Source organism: Mauremys reevesii, linkage group 6, assembly GCF_016161935.1.
Source record: "Mauremys reevesii isolate NIE-2019 linkage group 6, ASM1616193v1, whole genome shotgun sequence".
NCBI lineage: Eukaryota > Metazoa > Chordata > Testudines > Geoemydidae > Mauremys > Mauremys reevesii.
The window spans coordinates 15,311,811-15,324,372 of NC_052628.1; the positions used below are offsets into that span (position 1 = coordinate 15,311,811).

Below are 12,562 nucleotides of genomic sequence, written 5' to 3' on the forward strand. Positions count from 1 at the left end.
CCCTGCAGCCCAACTCCAATGGGCCCGAGTCAGCTGACTCTGGCCAGCTGCAGGTGTTGAATTGCAGTATAGCCATATCCTCAGATTAGTCCGCGTACTGCAAGTCTCTTGCTGTAATTACGATGTGTAATCTCTCATGGTTTTAGCCGTCGTGTATAGATTGTCATAAACTCATTTGAAAGGTGGTTTGTATGGCTGAATGAATGGGGGTAAAGCATGAGGAAGGTCACACCAGTTTATCTTATTAATATAAAATATCTGAGTGTAAGATACAAGGCATTACAAAAGACTTAATTCAAATACCGTACATTACCCAGTTAGTACCCCCTTCAGGATCCAATCCTGTTCCTGTTGAAGTCAATGGCAAAACTTCCAGGACTCTACCATTCATGTGGCACTCTTTGGAAGGCCCACGTTAGCATTTCTGGTAAGCCAGTGAATAACCACCCACACCTCGGTCTCAAAAGATCGTGGAGAGCTCTGTGCTAGGTCTCACCCAATCTCTCTTGCAAGTAAACTTTTTTGGAATTTAGAATCAGTTGTTTTTCAAGTAAGACCTGGCCAAAAAGCACTGGATGAGTCTTCAAAAGTCTGAGTAAAACCTATTTTTTCCTAATTAAAAATTCAAGCAAATTTCTAACTGTCACAGATCACACAGGCAGAATTTGAAATGGGAATATCTTCTTTTGGAACATTTAGTGAGAATGTGCTTAAAATAAGGTGTATAATGGAACTCGAGCCCCAGGCTTAACTGTGAATAGTGTAATTCACTCTCAAGTTAGTATAAAGAGACTCAGACTTTATTAAAGACAATAGACAATACTTGGCTGTAGCATGAGTGTCACATGACTCCTTTATGCTTACTCAGACCTGCTTTTGATTTCCATTTTAAACACAAAGAAAGATACATGGGTAACTACAACCTCTTCACTGATTCTTGCCTGCTCTGAGCAATAGCTGTCAAATCATGTTTTAAATAAAGCTTGAGACCATTACTGGATGTTACAAGCATCAGCCTCTAAGCTTTGGAAAATCAAAAGTTAAGTTTTCTCCCTCACAGAGGAGGGAAAATGGTCCCAGTTCCACTCATATCTTACACCTGTGAAACATGAGATTTTTTGGCACTCAAGAAAATGTCCTTGTTTCAATCTTTCCTGGATGTAGCAACCTCTATTAATTTTAGTCTGTGCAGCTCTCTGAAGGAGCTTTGTTTTGTTAAACCAGAAGTCTCAACTATCCCTGTTTAAAACTCAGTACAAAGTCTAAGGCTGAGATTTTAAGTGCTTACTAAGAGATCTGGATGCCCAATTAAAAGAAAATGGCAATTTGGCATTCAGATACCTTAGGCAACTTGGAAAGTCATCACCTAAATAGCTTAATGTATTTTAAAAAAAAGCTAACTCCTAATGCAAACCCCTTCCATCCTGACTATTCATCACAAACTCTTGTGTTCAATGTGCTGAGTGTTTAGTATACGCCCTGATACCTTATCTGCAAAGTGAACAACAATGAAGGAGGTATTGGACATTCGAGGTTTTTGGAAGTGCTGGCTGCTGGAATGTCTGTCATATAATTTCTGTGCCCAGTTCTGGTCAGTTCCTTTAGGAACCTAGAAAACACAAAGGAGAGGAAGAAGGTGGTTTACAATGATATCACATGAACACTCAAACGCACAGATACTACACACCTTCATGGTTTCATTACATAATTATTTTTAAATTTTTTTTAGCCCATGTCTTATAGGTGATGGCAGAAATGAGCCTTTAGGAGGAACTGGACTCAGCAGAGGGAGATGTCTTGGTACCAGGTTTAGGGAAGTCAGCCCACACATAGCGGGCAGCATGGAAGATGCAGAATTCAAGGCTAGCATCACCAAAGGACATTGCATAAGGGAGCACAAGGATGAGTTTATAGTAATGGGTATTAATTAAGAAACCAAAACCCTAAGTTATTCCTCCATCTGGATTTCTCAGTGTGTCCCCAGATCTTCAGGTAGTAAAAGTCACCATACCTCCACAGAAGTCAATGGCACTCAGCTGATCTACACCAACTGCAGATCTATATATAGGTCTCAGACTGAGCTCTTTGGGGCAGGGACTAATTCTGGGTTCTGTACAGCTCCAAGACCATTGCTAAACAATGAATAATGTGAATTACATCAAGAGTGTTGCCATTTGTTAATATCTGAGAAACGAAACACACCATAATCCCAATCTCTCTTTCAGTAACCAAGCTCTTGTTGGCCTGACTGCTGCACTGTCATAGAATCACAGAATATCAGGATTGGAAGGGACCTCAGGAGGTCATCTAGTCCCACCCTCTGCTCAAAGCAGGACCAGTCCCCAACTAAATCATCCCAGCCAGGGCTTTGTCAAGCCTGACCTTAAAAACCTCTAAGGAAGGAGATTCCACCACCTCCCTAGGTAACCCATTCCAGTGCTGGATTCCAGTGTTGTCATTCCTCCACATCCCACCAGTGTTTTCATTCAATATTGATGCAAACATTCAAATGATTTACTCAGGGTAAGACATTTTGCTATCCTTACCAGCAAAAAAGCAGTAATATTCCTGTGCTTGGGCAAAGTTTATGAATTGCTCAGGGCAGAAATTTAATCATTTTCAAAACAAAGGCAGCCTTTTGCAGCAAAATGACAGGTTTTCACAAAAAAACAACAACCCTTAAGATTCTAGATTTTCTTAATACGCTTACAAAACAGAGTGATTTGGTGAGAAGCTTTTCAATCTTTTAACTGTGCCATCAAAATACCTCAAATTTGATGAACTGTGGGACTAGGTGTCTATCTATTTATATTTGAATTTAAGAAAGACCTAGCAGCTTCTTCACAGAACTTATTATAATATGTGAATTCAAAGAACTGCATGCCCCCTTGTGATGTGATCTCATCACATTTAATGGCTAAGCAAGGTCAGTCCAAGAAAGCACTTCCATCTATCTTACATACTTATATGGGGGTACTAGGATACAGGGGTGCTTCCCTTCCCCCTTCCCCTCCCCCGCATGTGATTCCTGGGGAAAAACTGCAGAGAACAGCCAGCCCAAGACTCCAGCCAATAGGAACAAAGGAGACAAAACAGGGATCTCTGGACATTCCTCAGAAATGAAGAAAGCTCTCTGACTTCCTCTGTCTGTCCTGTCCTAATTGGCTGCTTGCTCCAACCTTCCCCCTCCCTCTCCTCAATCTTTTTCAGAGTCACTGTTTCCCTGGAGAGAGTCCCCCATGCCTACATTCTTTGTTCCTAGATGTATACATTTACATTTAGCCATATTACAATGAATATTGTTTGCTTGCGCCCAGCACACCAAGAGATCCAGGTCGCTCTGTATCAGTGACCAGTCCTCTTCATTTACCACTCCCCCAATTTGTGTGTCATCGGCCAACATTACCAGAAATGATTATGTGGGTTTTGTTCCAGGTGATTGACAAAAAATATTAAATAGCATAGGCTCAAGAATCAATCCTTGCAGGACCCTATTAGAAACAGACCCACTCAATGATAATTCCCCATTTACAATTACATTTTGAGACCTATGATTTATCCATTTTTAATTCATTGAATGTGTGCCAGGGTCTCCATGTGCAAGATGGGTAACTGCCTGGCAAATTAGACCTGCAAATAAGCTGTTTATTGTTTTAAAGATTTTCTCTGAAATGCTTTTGTTCTGAATAAACAGTACTTGGTTTTTATGAGAGCTGGCTCCTCACTGGTTAACCTGTCATTGCCCCTGACAATTACAGTAAACTGCAGACTTCTGCAGCCTAAGGCCCAGGTCTACAGAGGGAAAGTGTGTCATGGGATACTGCCTCAAGAGAGGGGACAGCTAGATGCCTGAGATCAAAGTGGGGTGCCCTCAATGAGGCTACAAAAGGATCAGAGGTGCAGTTAGCTTGGGAAATGCGACACTGAACACCTCACAATTTTTAGTCTACTTTTTCTCACAATGCCCCACAAGGGAGGGTCACAATGCCCCACAAGGGAGGGAACTGTTCTTAGCTCAATTTACACAAATTTTACTATCTTTTTTCTTTGACACAAAGATTAAGTGACTTCACCAGGGTCACACAGGAAGTCTATGGCGGAATAAAAACTTGAACCCAAGTCGCCTAAGTTCTAGGCTAATGCCCAGGCACTGGGCCATCCATCCTCTTGGCTCTGAGACTTAGCTGTGGCAGAAAATGTTGATGGTGACACTTTACTTGGAGCCATTACAGGATCAACATGCCATCAGGCTGTTAAGGGGCTCTGAGCAGCTGTGGGTGAATGAATGAGTCATACATGAAAAATCACTAACCACGTGTCATTAGTAAAGATCCCATAGCACTTTCACACAGTGGGGGTGTTAGCCCCCATTTTCAGGCCAAAGAGCAATTTATCTGATTTCAGTCTGCCTCCCTAAATTGCTCTCATAGTTTTAACTTCACAGGGCATTGTACATGTCCTCTCCTACACTGGTGTGAAGTGTTGTTGTAAGATCTTCAAACCAAGAAAATATATAGTTTGAACAGCACCCTATATTAGTTTATTAAATTTGTAAAGTGCTTTAGGATCCTTCCGGGCAAAAAGTTCCTATATCAATATAGACTGTTATAATATTTTAAATATATATTAAATAAATATACCCTATTTGAATAAGCGACTGACCACTTGCTTTGTTACAGTACGTGCTGCTAACAGCATTCTCAGCAGTCACCCACAGGAGGCATTTCCATTTCTGTCTGTTCATTTAAATCTATGCAGCATGTGAACCTGTCAAGCCACCTCTACTAGGCCAAAACCTAGGGGAATGAGTTATGTCTCCTCATACAAAGCCTTGGGATCCCATTGCTCAGCATGATGCACTGAGTGCATTTTAAATGTGGCATATTCCCTGTCGCTATTAGAGCGCCTCTGCCGTACCTCTCTCTGCACAAACTAGCCACACAAAAAAATAACACAAAAAATAAAAAAAAGTGAGAGAGAGGAAAGCCTTAAGGAGGGCAGTCAGCTGTGATCAAGGTCACTTTTGTTGCTGTCTCATGGCTGAGATGTTCAGCCTAAAGGAAGCTGACGAATTCCCAGGGTTGTCAGTGGAGACTGTTGAATGAAGGGGATATTTTATACAAAAACTACATTCTTAGCTGCATGTATGTGCCAAACTTTCATACTGGTATGGGAAAGCAATCTCTGAGAGCCACAAACCCAGTCGCATGCATATGCGTTCTATGATGATTATGCAGCAGAGGCGCATGTGTCTACCACTAAATTTAAGGAAGTTTGTTCTACTAAAATCAAGATCCTGAGGAACAGATTGGTGGCTTAATCCACTAAAAATGGTAAATGAAGCACCACTATTCTCTGCTAGTCATCCCCTATAAAGGATTTTTTTTAACAGAAAATAGTGTCATCTGTTCAAACGCTGGATCAAAGGATCAGGAATTCTAGGAAATGCAGCTAAATACAAGCAGTTTATATTTTCAGACAGCTGTTGGTTAGACTTCACCATGCCGTCAGTGCCTTCAGTTGTAATCAGGATCATGCCTACATTCTGTGGGACTAAAATCCGAGTCATGCTGACATTTCTCACTCCTTGATTTTTCTCCCTGATTACAGCTTTGCCAGCAGTGTAAATTTACAATGCGGTGATGAGGCCTTTTCATTATTCCTATCTAACTTCACCTGACCACAACACTGGTGCCAAATGAGATGTATGGAACTAAAGTCCACTATTTCACTGACTGAGGCAACTGGACCCTTTAAATTATTTATACTGAATTTATATCAAGCACCAACAAAAATGCATCTCAGGTTTCTCCTAGTGGGTAAAATTTGTCTTTGTCAGCAATGAGAGATTGAAAAATTTAACTGCTGTGAGAGAAAGATGAAGGGTTCTTTCAATCTGCATAGACATATATTCTTTATTGTCTGCTTCTGATTTTGAAGCAATCGTGTTTTCCACATTGACCTTATATAGCACCTTTTGATATCAAAGCACTTCACAAATGAGGCATATAAAACACAGACACCTATGGGATGGAGAGCAACAATTAACTAATGCACAGCACAAGCATGACACTCAAGGGAGAGGAATTTTGGCCATGGACAACAGGCCAAAACTGCAATGCAACCCTTTATATCAGGGCTCCTCAAATTTTTCATGGTAACGCCTCCCCTTACTTCTGTCTAAGTCTCCTTCCACGGGAGCCGGGGTTGGGAACGGGGCCATAAAGGTAATAATTGGAGATATACCAATCTCCTAGAACTGGAAGGGACCTTGAAAGGTCATCAAGTCCAGCCCCCTGCCTTCACTAGCAGGACCAATTTTTGCTCCAGATCCCTAAGTGGCCACCTCAAGGATTGAACTCACAATCCTGGGTTTAGCAGGCCAATGCTCAAACCACTGAGCCATCCCTCCCCCTGTGGACCATGTGGACAAGGGTAAGGGGGCCGAGGCTGGGGCTGCACCTGAGGGGGTGGGGGCTGGGGCCGGGAACAGAGCCATGGCCAAGGCCGAGATGGCGGTGGGGCCAGGAACGGAGCTGTGGCAGGGCCTCGGTCAGGGGCCAAGGCTGGGGACGGAGCCAAGGCTGGAGTCGAGGCCACATCTGGGTGCGGGGCTCGAGCAGGGCTGGGTGGCACTCCCTCCCTACCCCCCATGGGGGCTGGCTCAGGCCCCTCTGTGCCCCCCCAAATGTTCCTCCATGGCCCCTTAGCCCCACACTTTGGGGACCTCTGCTTTATATTGTCACAGAAAGCCTTGGTTATAAAGTGACACCACCAGCGCTAAAAGCCCCCCATAGAGAATAAATTGAAAAGAACTCAGTTTATATAAGGGCTTATCGACACTTTCAAAGCAACCACATTTGGGAACCTAGTTAAATATTCATCACACAAAAGGGCAAAAGGAAAACCATTAAAAGAATTGGTAAATTTTAAACTAATAATAATTCTATCACAACGTCCTGCTGGGGAGAGGAAGGGAGAAAAAGAGCCACACGAGACAGATAATCATGCTGCTTAATGCCGTTTTGGGACGCACTCAGATTCCACAGTGATGGGCACAGTGTAAGAAGCTGAACTGAACAGAACACTACACTGTAAGCCATCTATGTAACGTCCATGGTGATCTATGATAAGTATTTCCCCTACAGTATATTCCGCCTACTAGCAATCCTGATACTAGCAACTGCCAGTTAATGGCAACAGATTGCCGGGAACCAATCCCGCCCCATTAACAGAATTCAATACTGACAATGGTATGCCACTTATCAGCACTCCCCGCCCCCCCCCCCTTTTTTTTTTATTTTTAAACAAAGCAAGTCCCTACCTGCTGCAGGCAGGTTTCGGAGGCTGAAGCCAGGGAAGGAAGCACTGAGATATGCCTTCCCTAGCAGCAGCCCTGCAAACCTGTCTGCAGCCAGGCCACTACTCAGCCCATCTCAACGCTTCCTTTCTAGGGCTGCAGCACAGGGTGTAAGGAGCTGCGGGCCAGGAGGGCAGGCCATGGGAAGGGCAGTAGTGGGAATGGGGGCTGCAGCCAGGATGTCAGAGCGGCACGGTACCTTCTCCCTGTACTCTCCAGGCTACGCCCTGCTGGGGACTGCACACAGGGAAGGCATCACTGGGATGTGCTGAGCCCTACCCCCAGAGAGTGAAAGAAGAGGTATGGTGCAGCCCCACAGGTCCCCAGCATCTTCTAGAAAGCACCAGCATCCAGGCTGCAGCACCCTGACCCCGCTGCAGCCCCATCCATGGGCAGGTTTGTAGGGCTGCAGTCAGGGAAGGCATGTCCCAGAGCTTCCTTCCCTGGCTGTGGCATCATGAACCTGCCTTCTGCTTATTACCAACCACTGGATAATAGCAACTTTTTGCTGGCAACCGAGGAGCTACTATTCTAATAAGCGGAGTGTACTGTATTTATAAAAAATATTTGTCATTACCAATGAAAAACAACAAGATTGTGAGATCTTTGTAGCATGTGTTTGTTTTGTGTTCGCACAGTGCCTAGCACAGTAGGTCTTCAGCCATGACTAGGGCTTCTAAGGCACTACTGTAATAAATAAAAAAATAATGACTCCCGTCTCTGGTGCATGGAAATGATAAGGTCATAGGCTATCTAGTCTTAAATTATGTGTTTCCAAAGCACCGGATCAATTGTGAGGCTTTCAAACAAGGAGTGATTTTTAAAATGCTGAAATGATTACTTAGTTTAGAAAAATATCAGAGGTGATACATTATAAAGAGTATATACAATGAAATTGGACAGACTCTAGAAAACATACAGAAGAGAATAATCCAGTAGTGCTTGGAGAGGGACTAGATCATCTAACGGGTCTTTTAAATAGAGGGAGACCCTCGGCTGAAGAGACAAGCTCTTATATAGCACTTCATGAGTGTATTTCAAAGTGCTTTACAAAGAAGGTCAGCATCATTATCCCCATTTTAAGATGGGGAATTGAGGCACAGAGAGGTGAAGTGACTTGCCCAAGGCCCATCCAGCAAGCCAGTGGCAGAACCGGAAACAAAAACCAGGTCTCCTGGGTCTCAGTCCAGCATGCTATCCACCAGGCCAAACAGAGAATGCCAGTTGGGTGTTTCTATTTACCTTGTCCCAGTATACAAGTACAAGCAGGAAACAATTAAATTTAAAGGTAAAAATTTAAAACAATAACTAAAAATCTTTCTTTTTGCAATGTAGAATTAAGCCATGGAACTCATTGTAACTGGGTAGTTAGAAAAATATCATGTTAAGATTAAAAGTTGGTTTAGACTCTTATGGGCCAGAACCTTAGTTGGTGTAAATCAGCATAGCTACAACCTAAATAAAGCTACAGTCATTTACATCCTCTAAAGCAGGAGTTCTCAAACTGGGGGTCGGGACCCCTCAGGAGGCCACGAGGTTATTACATGGGGCGTCATGAGCTGCCAGCCTCCACCCCAAACCCCACTTTGCCTCCAGCATTTATAATGGTGTTAAATATATAAGAAGTATTTTAATTTACAAGGGAGGGGGAAGGGCTCACACTCAGAGGCTTGCTGTGTGAAAGGGGTCACCAGGATAAAAGTTTGATAGTCCCTGCTCTAAAGGCTGTCCATGCTATTTTTAGCTTTTCTCCACCCTCTTATCGCTCTGACTCAGCAATAGGAAACTGGGGCATTTAGTCCCACTGACATACAACATTAACACCTACACATAGGGTGCAAGTCATGCACTTCACAGTGGAACCCACTTATTAGAGAGTTGGACTTGACTATAAGTAAAACAAACAGAGTTTCACTATATTCAAGTTCACTCTAAATAGCTTTCCTTGTGTTACTGCACAACGGAATGGGTGCATTGTGCAGTATTTTTAAACTTCCCAAGTAGTACCTGACATAGGCCACTACCGGACATGGATTGTCATCTGTACTAGAACAGGAGTTTGGGAGTCCTTATGGCATCTTAAAGCCTTTAGAGCCAATCATTTGTTTATACAGTACCTAGTCTAATGATAATGACCAGGGGCTACTGCACTAGAAATAACTGCTCCATCTACTCAGGATTTTTCAGGATTGGGCCATTTCCTTCATGTTGGAAAGGGTGTCAAATAAATAAAATTCTCCCAAGACTCCAAGGAATCAGCCAGCAAAGATCAGGGAGCTATTCAGAGTAAAGGAAACATTAAATCCAACCTTAAATCTTTCAGGAAAAAAAAAGGAACGGGATAACTAAGGAGGCTTCTTCAAAGCCACTGATCCAGGAATTAGTATTATAAAAACTAATACGGAGAATTTTAATGGTTTCTTTCTTCCCTGCCCCTCCAATTTATGCTAAAAACCAAGCACGGCCCTGGGTAGGCCAATATTCTGTAGCACTTTATACAGGTAGCGGCTGCACATTTTGTTGCTCCCTCACCACGCTCTGGATGACAACTGGACGTGTAAGTCATTATTCTGCCATTTGATTAGAATTAATGGGGTCCAAAACATAAACCCCCCAGAGGTTCTCCCCCTCTTCTTAACCTACATGCAGCGGTTCATAAAACAGAAATCAGAGGAAGCAGCTGCCCAGCATTGAAAGAAGATGCCACTTTGTTTTCCACTGATTTTCTACAGACCAAGCAACCATCAAATCAAAGAAAATGTATTTTTTTAATAGTGAACTTTACACTGACGTGCAGAGATACAAGTGGAATTCAAAATCAGCCTGCTAAAAATTACCAGTAACCTGATTTCATTGTTTTTGGCACAGGGATGAATAGCGAGTAACTATACTCTGACTCAACATCCACATTTATAATTGGGACATTTAAGGGATACATAAAATAACTACGACCTGTCCTACGATACATAGAGAAAAAAGTATCCATTATAGAGTTTGGGGATTATGAAAGTTTCCATGTATGGTCAGAAAAACTCCTTCAAAACATGAGGAACTGAAGCTTCTCTCTTCAAGCCCCTGCCTGAACTCAAAACCCATTTGTTTCACTGGTGACTCCCATCTCTCAGTTGGTTTTTAACCCTATAGCTATATTCTTGCTATGCTCTGTAGCTATTTGTATTATTTAGTTCACTCAAGTCCATTGGCATACAAAAGTCATATGGAAGAGGCTAAATAAAGAATTTGTATACATTTAAAAAAAATACAGGAAAAACATTCCGTGAGGCAAGAACTTTGGTGACAAATACCCCACTTCTGCTCTAGTATCTCGTTATGTTGCCAGGCCTCTTGATGGAGTTTCAGTCCCAGAGCACATTTATCCACTGTAGTAGTGGGCTTGGTTACCAACTGGCTTATTGTACTTTTATATCAATTACGGCCAACAGCAAAGCAATTCTCTCTCCATGGTGCCGCATAACAGAAGAGGTTTTGCTATTTTATAACAGCAAGGAGGAGTGATGAGATTCTAAAAGTACAAGCCCGGCAACTGGGATGTGGGGGTGAGTAGGTTTCATCAGTAAAATGGTGCTTTCACTCACCACGCTCACTGAAAACTTTGTAAGGCTGTGGAGTGTCTGCAGGTTACTATAAAAGGGTCCATTATAAAGCTGTGACTAATTACACCACTCCCAAGCTACAGAGAATTACCACAGAAACTGTGGGAATTGATGTGTGCGGGGTTTGTTCCTCTGTTTCAGGTTCTATGTCAAAGAAGTGTGGACAAAAAGTAGTAGTGGGTTGGAACTGGACAGAGTTCTGTGTTCAGGCTGTCCCCATTAGGCAGCAGGGCTCTATACAACACCAAAGCAGGGTAACATTTTTTTTTATATGTAGGAATTACTATAATGAATCAGAGCAATGGTACATCTAGTCTGGTAGCCCATCACCTACAGCAGCCAGTACCAGATGCTGTTTTGAGTTACAGGGCAATCAGCCACCTGGGAAACTTTCCTCCTCACTCCTAATAGTTAGAGGTCTTCTCAATCCCTGGAGAAAGAGAGGCTTGACAGTGCAGTGGATGAAACAAAATGGCACTTAACAGCTGAGCTTAGATTCATGACCTACTTCTGAGCCAGTACCCAGTGTGATAATATGCAAGTTTTAATTTGTTCTCATTTGTTAATTAATTATAATCAGAAGCCATAATTGACAAGACAAGACCAAAAATATGCTAAACGTGGGGAAGTCCTCATTTAATTGTCGTTTTTCACATCCTCAGAGCAGTTTCCATTGGCTGGGCCTGGCTGGTGCTTCAGCCATATAAAGTTTCTCTCCCAGTGGAAACCCTGAGGGATGGCAGACAAGAAGCAACTACAGGGAACATTTTCAATAGGAAGGATGCAATTAAATTGGAATTTGGCCAGTACATCTACCTCTATCTTCCCTTACAAGAAGGGAGGTGGGATCTTTAATGAGCACAAACCATTATGTCTCACCCAAAACAGAGCACCTCCAGGAACAGAATGTCACCTACTACTGTGCTTGGGCACTGGTTCAGCACTGAATCACAAGGAAGAGTAATACCACAAACACGTGCCTACTCCATCATGCCCTCTACTTTACGTTATGCACAACATACCATTTTACCTTATGATTTCATTAGAATGCATAAGCCAAGCAGATTTATGCAACCAGTAGGCATTTCATAGACTAATGCTCAGATTAAAAAAAAAAAGGGGGGGGTCAAGGATACTTAAATACTTAATTAAATAAGATCAGAGTCACTTAACCAAGTGAAAAATCTCAGCTTTGACTCACTGTAAATACACAAATAGAAATCCCCGCTGTGAATGTCTTCATCACAAATTATTACAGCCAACCATCAATAGTATAACACCCAGCCACTAGCTATGGAAGGCAATCCAATACTAAATGGGAAGAGAAGTCCATGTGCCACATAAGAAATGGAAGGAAGCGAGTGCTCACCTAAGAAGTCACCTTTCTCTCATAAAGGAGGACAGGTCACACTCCTCATTAAATCCCAGAGGGACAAAGGAATTTAAATAACAAATCTGAAAAGCGTCCCTTTGATGTAAATGACACTCCTGCCTCCTTCTCACCTTGGGCCTGTGTTATGCTCATGAATCTCAAGGGAGCTAACAAGAGTGATTAGTGTCCACATGCCTTGCTACAAGCTTGTTTCCG

General features: G+C 42.7%; 1 protein-coding gene across 3 annotated transcripts in view; it reads right to left on the reverse strand.

Moving 5' to 3' along the window:
- Positions 1–12,562, reverse strand: part of MYO5B (myosin VB) — a 347,217-nt gene that overhangs the window by 122,749 nt on the left and 211,906 nt on the right. For all 3 annotated transcript variants that reach the window (XM_039543124.1, XM_039543123.1, XM_039543125.1), the window contains one exon: positions 1,487–1,609. In XM_039543124.1, coding sequence (XP_039399058.1) covers positions 1,487–1,609 — 123 coding nt within the window. The remainder of the gene's footprint in view (positions 1–1,486; positions 1,610–12,562) is intronic.